The 20,008-nt window shown below is 49.4% G+C and overlaps 1 protein-coding gene across 1 annotated transcript in view; it reads left to right on the forward strand.

The window, feature by feature from the left end:
* MYBBP1A (MYB binding protein 1a) overlaps nucleotides 1-16,191 on the forward strand; it is a 56,403-nt gene extending 40,212 nt beyond the window's left edge. The window contains exons 24-27 of the mRNA XM_064677733.1: nucleotides 1,733-1,846; nucleotides 13,055-13,156; nucleotides 14,256-14,380; nucleotides 15,531-16,191. Of these exons, the coding sequence (XP_064533803.1) occupies nucleotides 1,733-1,846; nucleotides 13,055-13,156; nucleotides 14,256-14,380; nucleotides 15,531-16,062 (873 nt within the window). The 3' untranslated portion in view covers nucleotides 16,063-16,191. The remainder of the gene's footprint in view (nucleotides 1-1,732; nucleotides 1,847-13,054; nucleotides 13,157-14,255; nucleotides 14,381-15,530) is intronic.
* The last annotated feature ends 3,817 nt before the right edge of the window (nucleotides 16,192-20,008 follow it).

Raw genomic sequence — 20,008 nt, forward strand, 5'->3', positions numbered from 1 at the left:
TCTCATTAAATCAGCATAAATCCTCGACGTGGTCTCATTGGTTCCCTGCTGCATTTTTGCCCTCCAGTAAAGAGCAGAATTTCTGTGTGTGAGTGAGAGCTCTCTCTATTTGGATAATTCTTTTCATTGGCCACACTGGTGCAAACTGGAGGTGAGATTACAAGGATGTGTGATCTTACTCTGTGCTGGTATTACCCAGTGAGGGATCCGTGTTCAGTGTCCTGTCTCTTCCAGAAGCCTGGAGTATGTTGTGTAGGAAGCACAGACCTCCTTGAGCTTGTGAGGTGTTCTGTTTGACTGCCTTCAACTCTGGATGGTCTTACTGCTCTCAGGAGATCCAGGGATCCTCACTTTGAATTATTCAGTAAATAGTTCCCTAAAAACACTCCAGTAGAAGTGTTGGTACCATATGGACTGTTTTTAGCCTCCTGCTCCATGTTTTTCAGGTTTCTTTGGACCCAAGGGTACCTGGAGGCCAGGTTGGGTATCACCAGGCTGCTTTTATTCTTGAGGTCTCTTAGACTTTTGATCTCAGTGATGTCTTTGATAAGGAGCTTTACAAACTGTGAAATGTGGTTTAAGAACAGCAACCCTTGCTTTCTCTGGATTAGATTAGTTCTTATTGTTATTCCCTGTGATTTTTGGTATTTGTGCCTGCATTCAGTTTTGAGCTGTGTGATGGCAGCTGGAGGCAACATTTTTTTCTTTGTATATGAGTAGAATTTGCTCACTAACTCCATGCTGCTACAAAAAATTCCCTTTTAAATCCTCTAAGCTATTTGCATTAATCCTCATTACTGTATTTTGTGCATTTGTATAATTTGCTTTTGCCTATTGCTGCATTTTTCTCTTGTACCTTAGAAAGCCTTAAAATAGGAGTTCTGGCATGGAAAAGGCCATGTTAGAAGATTGCAGATAACTGTTGGTTTTCTAGTGGCTGTTCTTTCACTGCTGTTACTGTGGAGGCTTAATGAGCAAGTTTGACTCCAGGGCAAGGCCGAGGCTGCTCTGAACAGCAGTTTCCATCAGGATTCCTTTGAAATGAAGCACCTATGAACCTGCCAGCTTTTATTTTTTGTTATTGGTGCCTCCTGCATTCATCAGGGCACGGTAAAGGGTGCAGCCACACAAAGGTGCTGCCTGGAAACCTGGGGGGACTGATAGTGATGCACTTGGAGCAGCTACCAAAGCATGTTTTGGATATTAATGCCTAAGTCTAGAAGTGGCACAATCCCTCTGCTCCCCTTTGACCTCCTGTTTTATGTATGTGCTTTCAACCAAAACCACCACCCTGTCTCCTCAGGAATGACTCTGTGAGGACACAGAGAATGTTTTCTAACAGAGCCTTAAGCTGAGGGAGGGTGGGTTTAGATGGGATATGGGAAGAAGTTATTCCTTGTGAGGGTGGGGAGGCCCTGGCACAGGTTGCCCAGAGCAGCTGTGGCTGCCCCATCCCTGGAAGTGTCCAAGGCCAGGTTGGACGGGGCTTGGAGCAACCTGGGCTAGTGGAAGGTGTCCCTGCCCATGGCAGGGGATGGAACAAGATGAGCTTTAAGGTTCCTCCAACCCAAACCATTCCATGCCATACATGTTGCTGAGGATATGCAGCATTTGTAACGTGGCATCCCCTGGATGCTGGGCCTGGCTCCTCACTTTAGCAGAGTATTTATGTTGTAAGACCTTCCCTAGAGAGTACAGAGTGTCATGTTCTCCTCTCCCCTTTCTCTTTCAGGCCATGGCTTGTTTGCTTCTCCACAAGGTTCTGCTACTTCATGAACTCAAGCTCTCCGTGACAGAGGAGGAGTGGGAGGAGTTGATCAGCAGAAGCATCAGCCAAGTGACAGAGGTGACGAGCCCTGACGTGCCGCACGTGCCGAGAGCGTGTGACGGGTGCTGCTTTCACCGCTCTGCTGCTCGGCCTCACAGCTGCAGTCTGGGCCTGTGCCAGCTGAAGTGGTCTTAGGGGCCTCGTGCCTGCTTGCAGCAGGTGTGAGCAGTGCCCACCAGGATGGCAGAATTATTGTAACATCACTGATCAGGTGGATTTACACGGAGTGCAAGAGGTGTGCCTGGTGCAGCTCTGTGGCACCTGTGTCTGGATCCAGTAGACAGAGCTCGAGTTTTAGGGAATACACTCATACAGATCAATTTAAGGTGGTTTTCTTTTTTCTTTTTTTTTTTTTTTAATTGAATGTAAAGGTACTGGGAGCATTAATTTCAGGACATCATGGAAGTTCTGTATCAGAATGAACTTCAGGGCCAAAGAAGTAGAGCTGAGGTGCACTAGACCTTTGGCTCCTGGTGCTCTGCAGGCCTTCTGGACCAGACTCCTGTGCTCATATTGTTTATCAGGGAAACCTTAAAATGCATTGGAAAATAAACCAGTGACAGAATTTGCAGGGCTGGCTCCTGAGTCATGGCAAGGGCAGATTGTACCTGAGGAGAGTTCTTAGGTGCAGCTGTTACCTGGGACATGGTCTGTGGGACAAGAGATGGAAGAAGCAAATGCCATTCACTTGTGTTCCTGGGGACTGACGTGGGGTGAACCAGGCAGCCAAATTAATGTTGTGAGGTGGTGACTAAACTTGATGACATGGGAGATTCCAGTCTTGGAATTCCTGTGTAACTGTAATAATGATCTCTTTCTAAGTAGCTTTCATCCTCTACTTACTTCCTCAGATGCTGGTTACGTGGTAATTTAGGCTGTGCTGTAATTTGCTGTATTGGAACAGAACAATAAGATCTGTTTCCTTTAGTCAAGGAGGGACAAAATCTAAGCAAATCTAAATCAAGGAATTTAAAGGTGCTGTTTATAATTCTTGAGGAATCAGGTAATCCTGGGTTTCATTACATAGTTTTTATTTAATGATTGCATCAGGAACCCAATGGGTGGAGTTAGGCATGATTTTATTACTCAGCTACATAAAACGTGCCACTCCTGCCAGCCTGGTCATCTCCATGTTTCTCTCTAGAAGCTGAATACCTGCAGGACTTGGTGATGCTCTGGGAAACCACAAACATTTACAATGCCTTTATGTTGTTCTTGTCAGGGAAAGTTTAGCATCTTGCAGCCCAGCCAGGATTTTAATGAGCTTTGCTACCAGAGCTTCCTCAGTGCCTCTCATTTCTGTGGTCATGTGTGTTTAAAGAAAAATTCCTGAGAAATACTGTCAGTTTGTTTGGGTTGTCCAAGGTTTACCCTGTGGGCAGGAGGCCTCCCATACTGTTGACTGGCAGTGGCATATAGGTTCTGGTTCTTTTTTTGGCCTGAAAAAGCCCTGAGATAACATTTTTACACAGTGCTGTTGGTGTTCATGCATGTGCTGGGTTTTGTCTCCCTTCCTGCTGCTCCTGCCCTGCACTAACCCAGTGCTGGCCATGGGGCTGGGGCAGCTGCATGTCTTTAAATGTTGCTGTAATTAGGAGGGATCGAGGTCTTCATATTCCATATAACAGTTTTGATTCATAGCCAAAAGCTGGCACTTGTGCTGCAAAACTTTCTAAAGCTGCAAAATGTATTCTTGTGTCTTTCTGGTGGTGCAGAAATGCTCGTTTAACTGGTAATAGCTGTAAAAACATGCAGTGTCTCTGTGGTGTGGTAGAACAATACTGGTACTGTCACTGATCTCCTCTGGAGATGGTGTGAAATCCCTTCTAGCAGAAGTAAGATTACTTACTACTTGTTACTACCACTGATACTGAGCAAATGTAGAATCTGTAGAAAGTATGTGTTTGTCAAAGAGTATTCCACCCTTAAAATAACTCACTATAGAGTTTATTAGCCCCAGACCTCCAGGTGGAAGTTGTGTGCTTGACTGAAAGAGAAGCTGCAGGCTGGGTGGGAGTTCCAGGGCTGATGTTGAAGTTTTGGGGTGAGTTTGTTTGGCAAGAGCTTGGGCTGAACAATAGCCCTTTCTGTCCCTGATAACCACACGCTCTCCTGCTCAGCCAGAGGGCATGTGCAGGACTGAGTTTCTCCTGCAGCTCAGTCTCATCCCTTTTCATCCAGGACTTGTCTCCATGGGCCATTCCAGGTCAGCCATGATTTCGGAGGTGAGAGTGTAAGCAAATAGATGTTGGCATGTGAGTGCTTTCCCGTGAGAACCTGGACTGAGAGCTGGGTGATGCTGTGGAAAATAATGGAGTTCTGCTGCCCTACCTCTAGTGGCAACATCTGCATTTGTTGTCATTGGTCATTCCTGCCACTGTCCCTCACAAATAGCTGTTTTAAGAGCAAAAAATGGTAATGTGGAATTTTATACCTTTCTTTGGCCCACGGAGAAGTCTGCAACTCTTTAACTGATGTGCACTTGTAATTCTAGCAGCACTGTTGGTCACAAGGAGACTGTCACCTGAAGGGTTTGCTACACTGTGTCCTGGGTCAGTTTTGCAGCTCTGGGGCTGCAGGATTGCCATGGCAGGTGTAAGGCTGGGAGAGAGGATGGGATGTTATCTCCTGGTGCCTGCCTGCTTGTCCTGTCCCCCCTCAGGGACTGCATTGCCTTCCTGGAGAGATCCCTTGGCGAGGAGCATCCTCACCCGGGGAGCCTGGGGTGGGTTTAGGCACTGATATGTGCTGGAATTGGGGAAGAAGCAGTGAGAGAAAAGTGCAGTCTTGGATATCATTGAATTATGCAGGCAAAGCTACGAGGCAGATGAGGGAGAATCAATGGCCAGGAACGTTCAGTGAAGAGACAGCTTCCCAAAATAGCCCCGGCCGCTGCGAGGCAGTGGCTCTTGTGCTTACATAAGCCAACTTGACCTTATTTGTTCCCACATTGTTTAAGCATGCTTATAAAACATACATCCCAGCCATGAGGGATTCATGTTTGCCACCTCCTTACTGCCAGTGAGGCAGGTCTTGATATCCCAGCAGGTACTTTGGAGCTGTCTCCTTCCTGTGAGAGCCCTGCTTGCTCTCGGGGCTCTTGGCTCGTGCTGCTGGCTCAGCTGGGCAGAAAGGCTCCTCCACAGCCCTGGGACTGCAAAGGTGAGGGAACAGAGAAATAGCTCTGGCACAATTTTGTTGCATCCCAAGTCCTAAATAGTTACTTTACACAAAGCAGAACCTTGCTGTGGTTGTTCAAGTCTGTTCTAACTCTGGGAGTGTGGATGGCTTGGTTGTGTTCGTGGTGTAAAGAAAGAGAGTTGCTTCACCTTGTAAATGACAGGGCTCACCTGAGATGCTGGAACATCTGACAGAAACTCCTCTGAGAGCTTTGTTCTTTATCAGTAGGTCTCAAAGTGCTTTACAAAGGAAATTCAAACCAGTGAGTTGTTGATGTAATTGAGAAAATATTTTGCAGAAACCCACGAGTTAATGGATTTGGTTTGCTGGAGTTGTTCACCCTGTTTTACAGGTGCCACGCTTGGCTGGGAGCTGAGCCAGCAATCAAACTCAGGTCTCCTGAGTCATCCCAGAGACCCTCTCTGTGCATGGACAGTCTGACTGTCTCTAAACTTGGCTTCAGAACAGCCCCAACCAGCTCTGTCCCAGGGGCATCTGTGCTGCTTGTTGTGAGTTCAAACTGTGTGGAGTCAGGCAGTGAGGTGGTGGCAGAGCCTGAGAGGTCCAAGTTCCCCATTCCATGCAGGAAGCTCTCACCCAGCTTTGGTGAGGGATCTCATACACTCTTTTTGACTCTATCAAGCACATCTCAGTTTGATCTTTCAGCTCTCCCAGTTGTCAGTGTGGGCACATTTTGGTGTTTGTTCCCCTTGTTAGATATATTTCTGGTTTCTTTCTGATGTGTTACAAAATTACTGTCTTGGCTTTGGAGTGATCTTGAACCTGTGCCAGTTTTTTAGTGGCTCACTGACAGATTTGGGGCAGGAAGCTCCACGTTCAGAATACATCATTTTATTACTCTTTTTTGTCATCCTTTTCCAAGGAACCAGCTTGCCCTCCTGAACTCCTAACTTGTACTGAAACTCCCAGTTATGATGTGAAAGTCAAAGGGAGCAGGAGTGGATTTTGAGGGATGGTCCAGAAAATGTATATTTTACAGCTGTAAACCTTAAGAGAACAGCCCTCAGAAAACTGTTGTTAAAACTGCTTTCTCTGGCTTGTACACAGAGGTTTCCTGAGGGTTTCCTTTGCCTCTCCCCTGCAGTAAGTACATCATAGGAAGGGCCCAACTTTACTACTGTTTTTCCCTTTGCATGTTGTGTCAGTGCCATAAGGGATGGACAGCAGTGTTCAGGTTGGCTGTTTGAAACCCAAATGGGATCGAGGCATCCTGGAATGGAAAACTGCTGACAGCAGTCTGATACCAAAGCTCAGTGCAAGACCAGAGCACTCCCAGTCACCAAACTGGAGGCTTTCAGATAAATACACAATACCAGTGAGATCCATGTGGTGCCTCCTTCCACATAGGTGGTTGCTTAGGCTTGGACTGGGCAGGCAGCAAGGCATGAATGTAGGCAGACAGGGAACTACATGGGATGGGATGGATAACCTAAGACCTCTTTTCCATATCATTTGGGAGTTACTGTGTGCTCCCTGCAGACCTCTGTTGTCTGGCATTCCAGGGTTTTGTTGCTGTGGTGTTGGTCAGTGAGGGATTTAAAACAACAAGCTGGAGCCACTGAGGATGTGTGGGGGAGAGAGGGATGTACTCTCTGGCCTTCCAGTGTAGACATGCCCTTAATTTCTGAAGGGCATCACATTTGATGATCGGTGTCTTAATTTGTAGGGAGATAAATTATTAACAGTGACTTCATCAAATCTCTATAAAGCCATTCTTCAATTTTTTTTTTCTTGAAGATTGCCTCAACTTTTATCTGTCCATCTTCATGAATTCTTAATTCATTGCCCTTTCTCAGCCTCTTAGCTTGTAAAATGAGGCCAGTAGTGATTTAACTGATATCTTCGATGTGCATTCAGAATACTGGATTTCTCTGTGGAGAATTCCTTCTCCTCCACTCCCTCAGCTCTCCTGTGTGGTTTTTCCCTGCTGCATTTTCATATGGTCTTTGGGGAAAAAAAAAATCAGATCATTAAACTGGGGGAAGCACTGGCATTTTCTGTGGTAATGGCTCCTGGATTTTTTGGTTCCTCCCTCTAATAACAGCCAAAATAAACATCACCAAAAATGCCCTTTAGTTACACCCTTCAGTGTGTGGGTCTGCTTAGTCCCCTGCCCTCCTCCTTTCTTTCAGTCAGGGACAAGCAGAGACTTAGTGGTTCCTTCCCTTTGTAGGCACATCTTGATGATTTGTTTCTGTTACAGATGCAAGGAAATAAGTTTTTAACATTTATACTTTCAGTCTTCAGCAACTTAGAGAGGGAGGAGGTACTGTCAGTGCTTCTTTTCCTCTTTAAGTGCTCTTGGCAGCAGCTGCTGCTCTGTGCAGGTGAGTAGTGTGAGAACTTCTCCTTGTGTACCTTGTGTACATGGAGTTGGAAATGGATGTGGCTCTGTGGATAGATGGAAACTGGAGTGAAGAGGCAGACTCTTCCCTCATCTCTTCTTTGTCTTGCATGATTTAGCCCTAAGTTCTGAGTTTGATTCTGTTGTATAGTGAGTATTGTCATGAAAAGAAGTATTTGGGGCTGGCATGTCCTGGGTTTGGAAAGCTCAGAGCTGATTCCTGGCCCTGTTGTGGTCTGTGTCAGTCATGTTACTTGGCCTCTCTGAGCCTCTGAGAGGTAGAGGGAATGATGCTGCTTCCCTTCCTCCCTCTCAGGAGAAGTGTGAGCATAATTACAGGTGAGGTGAGGGTGCTCACATCGGATAACAACAGGAGCTACAAGGAGCACAATACCACAATCCTTCATTTGATTGTCAGTTTGTTGTTAACCTCTCAGTAGCAGAGGAAGGCTGTGCCCCTCCCAGACCTCTCCTGGGTGTCAATGTGGGAAATCTTGTGCTTTGGCTCAGGAAATGGAAATGCTCTTGCAGGGCCTCAAATGCACTTGCAGGGTGTGATTCCACCACAGGGGCCTGAGCCACATTGACACCAAAATCCCAAGTTGCTCTGGGACCCTGCAGGCAGCACAGAGCCAGGGAAAAGCTTGGATCTTGGCCTTTGGAGCTCAGACCTCCTTGGTGCTTCCTGGTCAGGACTGTGGGCATTCCATGAGGTGGGAATTGTGCTGAACTCTGCTGCTGAAGAGAGTTTGTTTACCTGAGCAACCCCAGGCTGTGCTGGGGGGTAAGGCCATGTGTTCCGTGGAAGGACTTGGCACTGTGTCCATCCATGAATCCACACATTTATCCATCAGCATCAGGGCTGGGGTGGGGAGGAGGGGGTGGATGGGGATAGCACAGTGTGTGGAAGGAATGCAGGTTGGCCAGGCTTCTCCAGCTCCCGGAGCAGTGATGGATCTGTCAGCCCACGGAGGGCAAGGGCTGTTTGTTGTGAACAGTGGAATGGGCTGAAGGATGTGCTGGGAATGCATAAATACTGAATGGGGTTCAAACTTCCAGCTGGGAAATGTGCTCATCTCTGGTAGCAGGACACTCCCTGGCACTCAAGGTGCTGCTGTGGTTTGTAAGTCTGGTCTGAGTGTCCCCCACTGGTCCCTGTGAAAGGGACAGAAGTGCAGGCAGGTGTGGATGTGGAGACTTCCAGAAACACTGCCTGGCTCCGTGTAACAGCTTCCAAATTCCCCTGCAGGGAGTTGGGCAGGGGCTGGGATGCTGACTTTGGCTGTAGGTGCACATGCACCACTTCTCACTGTGTGGCTGGTTTCAGGAGTGTCTTGGGCTTAGACTAAAATCCTACCTGGGAAACAGAGGCATGGATCTATGTGGTTAACTGCTTGCAAGCCCTCTGTCCTACTTGTGTGACTGAATCACTGTGGATATTCACCTCCTGTGCTCTGACAAGCTTGTTTTATACTTTGTGAAGACGGAGGAATGCTGTGAAGTGCAGTGAGAGGTGGAGTCTGCAGTGGCTGGGATACCTCCATGTGTCATACGGAATATAAGAAAAAGCACTGATTGTTAAGATGCTGAGGGTGTGCTGTTCTCTAGAGGTCCAAGAGGCAGAGAACTTTGGATCCAGGAGTGCCCTCCTCCAGAAAGAGCCAGAGGGTTTTGGAAGCAACGTGTCTGACATAACAAGGCAAAACCATCTCTGCCAGCTGAATCTATGTAGGGTGAGGCAGGAGCTGTACTGCTGTATTGGCTTGAGATGAGATGGGAGTTCCAGCTGTGAAAACTGCCTCCATAGTCTCTCTTTTTGGAAAATGACCTGCCCAGATCTGCTGACAGCTCAGATGTATGGGCATGATTAACCATCACAGGTATTGCTGAGCTGGAACTGGAACTGAGATTCCCTGTGAAGTGGGACTGGCTGTTACTGAAGGAGCAGAGTAAGAAAAGCAGAAAGTGGGAGAAAAGCAACATAAATCAGCAGGTGATGCAAGTGTAGCTGTTGGGTATAAATCTTGTGGTCTCTCTGCTTTTAGTATTGATTGGCTTGCGTGACTCTTGGGTTGGTAATGCTTTCAGAGGGCAGGGAAAGGGAGATTTGGATACCTTTGGAACAGCACATGGCAGAGAATCACACAACAGGTGGTCAGACAAGTTCTTCTGGGTTTTCCCTTAACACTCCACCACTGACCTGTAGCATAGCTGGAAGCAAACCCCTGCTTTGTGCCTCAGTCTTGCTGTGTAAAACAGATCCTTGTGCAGGTCTCTGGGATCTGATCAGTGTTTGGGGCTCTCCCAAGGGGGCTGCAGAGGACTGAAACACTGCTTGTCTTTTTAAGGCATGTTTGCCATGTGTTGCAGTTTGCCATCTGTTACATAATAGCCTCTGCTTTAATTTTATGATTGTATTGTATAGATTCCCAAAATGAAATCACCACGGGCCTGTAAAGTGACTGACCCCTGCAATTGGGGTGGCAGAGCTGATTTCACCTCTGGGGGAGCTGAGTGAGGGAGCAGTGCTCGGTACCTTAAGTAGCAAGAAGTTATGACAGATACTTGGGATTAAGTTTGGGACAGCTGCTTTTGAGGTCTAGACCCAGTTCCCATTGAGGAGACTTGGGATTTCATTCCCAGGGAGCTGTTCCCCAAGGCTTGCCAGCAGTCCCAGCCCAAAGTCAGCTTTTCTTACATAACCAGAGTGAGAATGTTTGTGTCTCATACTAACACAAATAACACAAATCCCATCGGAGCAAACCCTCCACTGTGTGCACTCCCTGCTGTGGGAGGAGGAGAGTGAAGCAATGCCCAACAGGAGATACCATCTCATGGAATGCTGATGGGGAAGTGCCCTGAGTGGTGAGATCAGGGTAATGAGTGGCACTGGGCTGAGCAGGAATTGGGCTGTAGACTTTGAGGAAGTTTGACTGTCTCAACCCTGCCACATAGAGAGGTGCTGGTGTCTTTGTGCTCTTTGGAGTAAATTTCTTTTGCACACTTTGCAGCAGAAGCGAAAGGGAGAAGACAACCCATGTTGAGAAACAGTACAGCTTTATGTAAATCCAGCTTCCCCAAAGCCAACCCATTCTGATTCTGGACTAGAGAAAATTGTGCATTCTGTAGGAATGAATTATCTGCTGCTTCCTTGCTGCTCCTTTGGCTTCTCCAGTCCCCCTCCCTCTCTTCCTTGTTCCTTCCTGGTCTTTGAGAGCTGTTTTAAAGTGATCCATTTCAGTAGGGAGCTATTTGTTTGCAGAGCATCTAAATTGTGCTGGATTGCTTCTGGCTATTTACATTGGTGGAACTGTGCTTGTGCTCCCAGACTCATGCAAAACACTGCTTTTAATAGATATTCAGTCAGTAGACCAGTGATATTTTTCCATCTCCAGCTGGGCCAGCCAGCCTTTTCATTCCACAGCTCTGCATGAGTTTGGTCGGGCACCCCAAACTAGATGCACATCCCAATCTCCTGAGCACCTGAAAACAGCTTCCAGACTGCTGAAAATCAGCCCCTCAGGTGTTGCTCAGAGCTACAGGACTTTTCTGTTACTTCAGTAGGATTTGTTTCAAACCCATCAAAGCATCAGGGGCAGCAAGAACAGGCAGAGTCAAGCCAGCACGATTTAAATGCAGTCGTCTGCATCACTCATCTACAGTGAAGAGAAAATGCAATTTATTTTTAACACCTTTTTAATTCTAAAGTGTTTGTATATGGAAAAGATGAAATGACAGCTGACTTCACTGTGGCTCCATCCCAGCACTGCCCTGATTCCTCTTGTCCCCAGGAGCTGACAATCCATACTGATTTTCTCTCCCTGTGAACTTGTGCACAACTTAGCAAGATAAGGATCTCAGTAGCCTCCCTGAAAGCTAATTTAACCACAAGGAATGACTGCTATCTTGGCAATATTTTGTTCTTGAAACTGCAAAGAAAATATTTATGCAACTCAGATTTTTTTTTTTTTTGTTTATTGTTATTATTATTAAGCCTAATAAACAGAGGGTGCCTGGGCCATGGGGTGTTATATCCTACCTGTGAATATTTATTATTTTTTTCCAATCACACCCCCTATGTTTGTTGTTTTACCTGAGAGACGTTAGAGCTGTTGAATTGTGTGACCTTGTAGGTTAATGACAGCTCTGGAATAGAGTTGCAGTGCATCTGCCTATATCAGGAGAGAGTAATTAGCCAGTTATTGATAGTCAGATGAAGTTGCAGCTTGAACTCCAGCCAGCAGGACGTGGTTGCTTTCTAATACAGGGCTTGAGTGGACCATCCTGGACAGGAAATAACTGTATCTCTGTTATTTAAAAAAGATACTCCCAGGGTGTGGAGCCTGCACAGGCAATAAGTAATTCTACTTGAAGGTTGCTGTTTCTGCAGATACATTATCTGGTCTCCCCACTTTTTTGGCTGGAATTGTTCCCTACACTCTTGCTGGGCATCATTATTTGTCTGCTGTGGGTGTCACTACTGAAACAACTTGCTTTGGGGAATAGATTTCTTATTTCTCCCAGTGTCTGCAGGGATTTTTTACTTCTTTTTTGCCAACTTTCTGCTGATATAAATGGAGAACAGTTTGCTCAGAGTCCTTAAAATTACTTGCAGTCTCACTGAAGCAAAAGCAATACGTGGTTTGGGAGAGAACGACGACCTCCCACTGCTGGGTGAAGGTTTGGGGCAGGGACTTTTCAGCCCGAGGATGCTGAGCCTGGGGTGGACTTGGCCCCTTGGCTGGTTTGGAAGGTCTAAATTCCAAGCACAGAAGGGCTTGGCCACAAGTGCAGCCTTCTCAAGAGGGACAGGCTGTGATGGGACATGGCTCTGTCTGCGATACACTTGTCCTGGAAATCCTGTTTCATGTTGGTGTAATCCACGTGGGGTTTGCTGTGCTGAGTGTGTCCACACACAGGCTGAGTGGGGGAGAAAACAACCATGTAGACAGGGCTGCAGGCCCAGCTGCAGGCAGAGGATCAGTGCCCCTGAGCCACTGGGCAGCCTCTTTGATCCAGCTGCCTTTTTATGGCTATTTTCTGCCCTTTTCCACTCGTAAATAACTGGCTTTTATTTGACCTATCTTTGGAGTGATTTTCCTCTAAGCCAGACCTTTCACTGTCTCGGAAACCCCACAGCACATAAAGGGAACACAGGGGAGATCTTTCCCTCAGTTATTTCTGTGAATTTAAGCTTGACAAGGCCTGTTCTAGACTGGCACTTGGGATTTCCTGGGCATAAGCTGTGATGGATTTTTGCAGCAGTGCTTTACTCAGCTCCTGCAGCTGAGTAGCTGTGGTCCCTCAGGTGAGCCTGTTGTCTGGCAGCCTCCTGGCCTTGCCAGAGCAGGGGCAGAGATTATTTTACCTCTTTTTCTCCAGGAAGCAGCAACATGTCTCCAGTTCTGCTTTAGCTTTAGGGAGAGCAGCAGGGTGGTACCTCTGTGGTATTGCTTGCTCTTGTGTTGTCCAGCTGTTTCTGAATTAACCTGGGCATCAGCAGCTTCCACCAGGTGCCCTCCTGAGCTTTTCCAGAGTTTGTTGGGTTTTGTGTTCTGGAGTTATTTTGTTGAGAGGTGAATCCTGCCATTAATTACTTGTTTTCTGCTTTCTCCTGAGAAGTGTGATTTGTTTCCCCATTTAACGCGTGTTTCTTCTCGATCTTCCCATTTAATTTGCAGTGTTTGAAAACACTTGGAAAACCCATCATGAAGGCTGAGAAAGAGAAAGTTGCCAAGAGCTTGGAGCTGTTGAACTTTCTCCTCAAAACTGTGACAGAGCAGGTGAGTGTGTGACCCAGTGTGTGGCAAATGGCTGTTTTCTGAGTATCTTTTAAATGCCACACTTGGATTTTGCCTTGTGACTGCTCTGTCCCACCTCATTTCCTACCAAAGGTACCCCTAGAGGGGATGCCTGGTTGGATCTGAGGACAGAAAAAGCCCTCCTGTCTGAAGGAGCTGATCTCCAAGGGTTTGCTGAAGGATTTGTGCCGTGTTCAGCAAACACCTCCTTTCTTATCAGCAGAAATAAAACCTGGGGTAGTGGGAGGGTGGATTTTGTCCCAGGTGACTGCTCTGTCCTCTCCACTGAACCCCAGAGATTCTGATTCCCAAAACCTGAGACTTACTCAGTAGCTTTATGAGTGGGAGTGAAGCTTTGTTCTGGGGCTTTGTTTCCCTGATGGAAAACGACTTTTTTGAACACGAGAGGATTTTCTATAGGTGACAAAATATGTCTCTAATATGGTTTTACTTACTGGAGCAAAATACCCCAAGCAGCAGAATTGCTGAAGCCCAGTTTCCTACTGATAAGCCCTGAGTTCTGACCACAGCCTGTTTCTTTGTGAAGACTAATAGGAAAGTGGGTAGAGAAGAAAGATTATTTCCAAGGCTCTTGTAGGAGCTGAATTGCCTTTGAGACACACCCTTTTCTGCCAGGTTTTGCTGAAATTACCCAGTGGTTTACAGAAGAGGCTGCCAGACCTTTAGAAACCAGACTGAAAGTGCTGCTGCTTTTCTCTTGGTTGGGTGCAGGGTCATGTATCTTATTCCCACTGCTCCCAGCCACAGACTGGAAAGGAAACAGAACCAAAGGACCCTCTGGTCCCTTTTATGCCACTGCAGTTCTACCTGGCCGGTTAGAGGCATGTTAGACTCATGCCTCTCATGCTGGAGACTCAGTTTCCAGTCAAACCCTGGTACCTGATGGTGCCTTCAGTTTGTGCTCCCCAGCTGGTGTTGCAGGTGGGCTCAGAGCAGTGGCTCGGAGAAGCCAGGCGGGATTGGTTCTTCTGCCACAGCCTCCCCCTAAGGATCTCCTGTGCCCTTCCTGCTGCTGTGAGTGCCCTTCCTGAGCTCACTTGTCTCTCCTTGCCTCTTGCAGAAGCTGAATGTGAAGCTGACGGAGGTGGAGAAGGTGCTGCTGTCCCTGAACCAGCCGGAAGACATCGGGAATTCGCCCCGGCTCGACTCTCTCTACTGGAACGCGATGCGCTGGCTCAACTACACGTACGTGGGCTGGGGATTCCAGCTTTTGGGCTTGTCTGGGGGCCTCCCTGCCTGTCCTGCTTGTGACCATTGGTGTGGGCAGGTGGGAAGAGAGAGGAAGTCAAGGCAGGGAGCTCAGGCTGGAGTTTTGAGTTAAATGGAGCTCCTGGGCTGGTGGGGTAGAGATGCCGCTTGTTTTACTTGTTTGGAATAATACTGGGCTCATTATTCCATGTGCTTACATGCTTAGGATCGGTCCTTTTTGGGAAGGGATTGTGAGCATGTGTGGTATGTTTGATACCTGCCAACAGAGTGAGACAGCTGATGACCCAAGGACAGTCCCTGCTTGCAGCTGTCCCACATGGCAGCCTGGCTTAAGAGCCAAAGCTGCAGAGAAATTTCTAGGCCAGGACGAGTCACTAAGCTCCCATCACATCACTGGGGATTAATTCTGCAGCTGTGAGGCTGCCTTGGGAAGTGACTGGATACCAGAGAGTATATGCCAGAACCTTCAGTCCCCTCCAGGGATCCCCAGCCTGGCTCTTTGAGTGGGTGCCTTGCAGCTCTGGAAGCTGAGGAGCATTCAGTGATTATGCTTTAGTGCTTCACACTGAGAACCAGACCGTGGACTTAGAGCCTGGGTCCTTTTTGGGCCCCCTCTCTGGGCCCCTCTCTGGTGCAGAGCAGCACAGGCTGGGTGCTGGGGCAGTTGCTGTCAGAACAGCAGCAGCAGTGGCTGCCATGCAGGCACACAAAGGCTGCCCTGGTGGAACTGGAATGGGCTCTTGGAGGTTCTTGCTGGACAGTTGTGTAGCACAGCGAAGGCCTTGCTGGGCTGTCACCTCGGACAGACAGACAGACAGACAGACAGTGTCTCAGGAGCCTTGCACGGGGCCACAGGCAGGTGTGCTCGAGGTGGGGGGAAGCACAGCGTGACCATGGAATGGGGGTTCTTCCTCACATCTCCACGTGCTTTGATCAGTCCTGGTCCAGCTCCTGCTGTTCCTTTCAGTCCCTGTGCAGGCTCAGGAACAGCTCCAGGGATAACACTCATCCTCATTCCCGTGCTTCCTGCACCTCTGCTGTGCTTCACGGACTGCCTGTCACATGGATCACACTCTTCCCTGGCTGTAAATTGAGTTGCTCTTGATTTTTGGCATTCTCTCTGCAGGAAACCCAAGAAGGACAAGACAGCCAGTAAGCCTGTGCAGGACACGGAGCCGCTGAAGAGGAAGAAGAAAGGCTTCCTGCCAGAGACCAAGAAACGCAAGAATCGCAAGAGAGGCACCCAGGAGAACGGGACAGCACCGGCTGGAGATGGAGAACCAGCAGCCCCAGAGGAGCAGCCCCTGGGGACAGAGACCCCCAAGCAGAAGAAAGGCCTCGTGCCTGGTGGCAGCAAACACAAGAATCCCAACAAAGGGGTCAGGGAGAACGGAGTGGCAAAGGCGGGCGGTGGGACCCTCCCCGCTGTTAATGGAGGAGATGCTGTGGCTGACAAGAAGAAGAAGAAGAGGAAAAACAAAAACAGAAAAAGAAAACAGGATGCAGGTGATGAAGCTGAGCAGGTTCCAGCTGCAAAGAAACCCAAGGGGAGTGTCCTCCAGGAGACCCAGCAGAAGCAGGGCAAAGCCAACCAGCAGAAGCAGGACAAAGCCAAGAAGAAAAGAAAAGAGAAAAAAAATGCAGTGCTGCAGGAGTAAACTCCATGGACTCACCCAGGCCTGGCATGGCTAGCAGGGCTCAGTAGACTGCTGTAATATCTTTTTTAACTATAGTTTTTATGCCCTCCATGACTTTTAAATAAACCTTCCACGGTGCTGAGCTCTAAAGCTGCGGGTCTGGCTTGTGTGGAGGGTTCAGCCTAGAGCACAGGGAGCTTCAGGAGGTTGAATATCCTTCAGGCTCCTGGAGATGCCCACTCTCTTCTCTGGCAGTGCCAAACAGCCTGTCTCCTGTCTCCATGATTTCCAAAGGCAGAAGTGAGAGGCTGGTTTGGATTCCCTGGGGAGCTGGGTAGGTGTGCTGGCACTGCTGAGTCTTGTGGTCAAGCCGTGTGTCGGGTTCAGAAGCAGCTCCTAAAGGCTCATTCCTGTCCTGCCTGGGCCCCACAGGGCTCACAGCTTTTCCAGTCTGGGAGATGCAGCCTCTGAAATGTCTGGGTTTAAAGGGGTTTGCACAAGCAAACTCAGGGGTGAGATATTCCCAGTTTGGCCACTCTGGTGTTGTCAGTAACTACCATGATCTGGTTTTCTTGCCTGTTTGCTGCTGGGTGCAGGAGGGGTCGTGGCCCCTGTGGTAGAGCAGGGACATCAATAAATCAGTGAAACAATTGAAATGGTTGATTGATTGGCCCCTCTGCCAGGCCAGCAGCCTGTGTGCAGCCATGCAGGGCACCTGGAACAGCAGGCTTACAACAAACAGTCTGGGAAGGTGGCTGCTTGGAATTGCATTTGCTTATTTATCCGCAGGCTCCTGACTGCTGGAATGCTGTCACCCCTTTGGAGAGCACCAGGAGCAAGTTCTCCCATGTGTTGGGTACCTGGTCCTTGTTGAGAGCTGAGTCTCAAAGTGTTTGAAACACTATTTATATTGTAGTTGCCTCCTCCCTCCCTTCCTTGTCCCCCCCCCGACTCCTCTCCCAGCATCTGAGGGAGCAGGGCTGGGTCAGTGGTTGGACTTGATGATCCCAAAACTCTTTCCCAACCTCAGTGATTCTGTGATTCTGTGAAGGCCCCAGTGCTCTCCTCCCTCCTACAGAGGAGTTTGGTGCTGGCTCCTGGCAGAGGGAAGGGCCTGGAGTGGGGGCTGTGCCTGCTGTGCCTTCAGCTCTCATCCCACAGGTGGGTCTGTACCACCAAGCAGAGATAAGGGCACTGGAAATGTCATGTTGCTTTTGGAGGGAGTGAGAGAAGAGCTGCAAAGGGCTGTGTTTGCCTGTGGCTATTTATCTGCCTTTGCAATGATTCTCTTCTCAAATGGCACAGGAGTCCCTGTGAGACAGCAGCTGGCAGGGACACAGGCACGGCCCATTGCAGGCCACAGGTAGGTGCAGCTTCCCATTTCCCTGTCCCAGCAGAGATCCCACAGGCTCTGCTGCCCATCCAAGGAGTGCACTGGCTCCTGGGGCAGCAGGTGAGGGCTGGAGTTTTGCCTACTGGCTGGCAGGGTTCAGCAGAGAGTGTCCTTCCTGCCTCCCCAGCCAGCTTCCCCCAGCTCTCAGGGGAGGCAGGACTGAGGAGCTCTGTGGTGTTGCCTGGGAGGATGCAGCTCCTGGGAGAGGAGGAATTGGCAGGCTCTGGACCCTGCAAGTCAAGCACTCTTCAGGTAGTGGCACAGATTGGGGCAGGAGGTGAAGGGCAGCCTCACCCTGCTCACTGTTGGCCTCCAACCTCAGGAGGGTTCACAGAGGTCTCCAAACAGGATGGAGACTTGGGCTGCTGGGGTGTGACCAGGGCAGTGCAGACCAGACCCTCAGCGAGGTGGCTGGTCCCTGCATCTCTGTGGTGCTCCAACAGAGCAGTTTAGGACTGGACTCATCCTGCTGAACCTTTTTTCCCCCTACCACTTATTCCTCTGGAGGTGGCTGAAGGATCTCGACTGCAAGAGCTGCTGTTGCAGCCTGCAGAAGAGCTGCAGGTCTTTGTTCCCAGGCAGGTGTTGGCAATTATTGCCAATCCTGTCTCCAGGAAAAAGACCCTCTGCTCCAAAGGGGCCTGTCTGTGGGCACTGGGGATGCTGCCCTGCCTCTGCCATTTACTGTTGAAAGCTGGTTCATTGCCTGGTTAAAACCTCAGTCCCGGCTCAGCCCCTCCAGCTGTCCCCAGAGTGATGCCTCTGTGTGTGCAAATGCAGTGCACAGGAGGCTGCAGGTCAGGGCTGCCTGTGTTCAGTGATCCAGAGGGGAGCAGGGGCTCAGATCTGAACACTCTCACTGATGGTCCCTTTCCTTCTCTGTGCCTCTAAGTAGGACATCCCGGGACTTTGTGCCACTGCTGTGCAGAACTAGAGGAGGAAGAGCAGGCAGGGGTGGGGGTGGGAAGCAGGGGAGGGAGCTGGATGAGAGGGCTCTCTCCAGGCAGCTCAGGGAGGGGCCCTTCACCTGCTTCCAGAGAGCACGTGTGGGGCACCCAGAGCCACCACACTCCTGCTGTGGCCACTGCTCTGGGCAGGTCCTTGCCCACATGAGTGAGCTGAGGCCATGGAGCTGGGCTGAGCTGCTCTGGGACACCTGCCAGGGTCACTGCGGTGAAGAGTTCATGTGGATCAGCTCATCACTCCTTCTGGGAAGGGCAAAGCACAAGGTTAAAGCAGTGCCAGCTGTTGTTTGTGACAGAGGGGTGGCAGCTGGGCAGTGCCAGATGTCAGTGGCTGAGCTGGAGAGGTGAGTGACCTCTGCCTCGCCATGGCCATGGGGTGCTCAGCATCCAGTGCCTGTGGAACAGGCAAGGGGAGAGGGGACAGGAGAGCTGCAGGGCATGGTGAGAGTCCTGCTTCTAACAACTCTCTTGCCAATTAAATTACCTGGCTGTAGGCTGGCTTTGATGCACAGCTTAGAGAAAGCAGTCACTAATCCACTAAGTCAAATCCTGTTGCAGCAGCAGTTATTTGTGCCTTTTAACAATCACAAAGGTTTCATTTTACTTGATTTCATGTCCTGTCTGTCACTCGACCTTCAGGACTTCAGGGGACAGGGCATGCTTTGATTTTAATGAAGCCTTTTCAGCTGCCCAGAGCTCTTTGGCAGTGAGAAGAGCTCGAGGGTTCTTCTGGATGCAAGAAAACAGCCACAGGCCCTGGGCAGTGAGGTCCAGGGAGGGATGTGGAGTCCTGAGAGGGTGGTGAGGCCCTGGCACAGGCTGCCCAGAGAAGCTGTGGCTGCCCTGTCCCTGGAAGTGTCCAAGGCCAGGCTGAACAGGGTTTGGAGCTACCTGGGCTAGTGGAAGGTGTCCCTGCCCATGGCAGGGGGTGGAATGGGATGAGCTTTAAGGTCCCTCCAACCCATTCTGTGAGTCTGTGATTTTTTAAGTACTGTCCTATGTGTCATACAGAGATTTTGTCAGGGACACTGGGAGATGGGTGCAGTGCTGGAGTTGCTCAGGAGAGGTTGCCATGCAGTCAGCCCCTCTGTTACAACTGTGGTAAAGGCACCAGAGACAGCAGGACACAACAGTGCCAGCTTGGGCTCCATGAGGTGCTGCACAGCAGGTGCTGGGGAGGGTCAGGGTGCTCCCCCTGTGCCAGCCCACGAAGCTGTTTGTCAGAGCGTGGGTGGCCTTGGTGGCTCTACAGAGCCAGGGTTCATGAAGGGGAGGGGGTGTGGGTGCACACATGGGTATGTCCACGACCCAAACCCAGCTAAAGCTGCTGAGCCTCAGAGCCCATCTACTGGAACATCACAATTTATAAAATTATGCTTAATCAAGTCACTGACACAGAAAGATTGAGCTGAAAGCCCTGAGATGGCACTGCCAGAAGGGGTGGTGGTTTCAGCCACAGGTCCTTTGCTTTAGGGGTGTCCTGGCCTGAACACTTGCCCTGTGCTGAAGGAAAAGGACACTGGAGGGGGTGCTGTGTGGAGCAGCCTTGTCCCAGGGATCAGCCCAGCAACCACAACCAAGAGGTGACACAAGAAAAGGAGCCAGGAGG

Source organism: Pseudopipra pipra, chromosome 21, assembly GCF_036250125.1.
Source record: "Pseudopipra pipra isolate bDixPip1 chromosome 21, bDixPip1.hap1, whole genome shotgun sequence".
In the NCBI taxonomy this organism is placed as follows: Eukaryota; Metazoa; Chordata; class Aves; order Passeriformes; family Pipridae; genus Pseudopipra; species Pseudopipra pipra.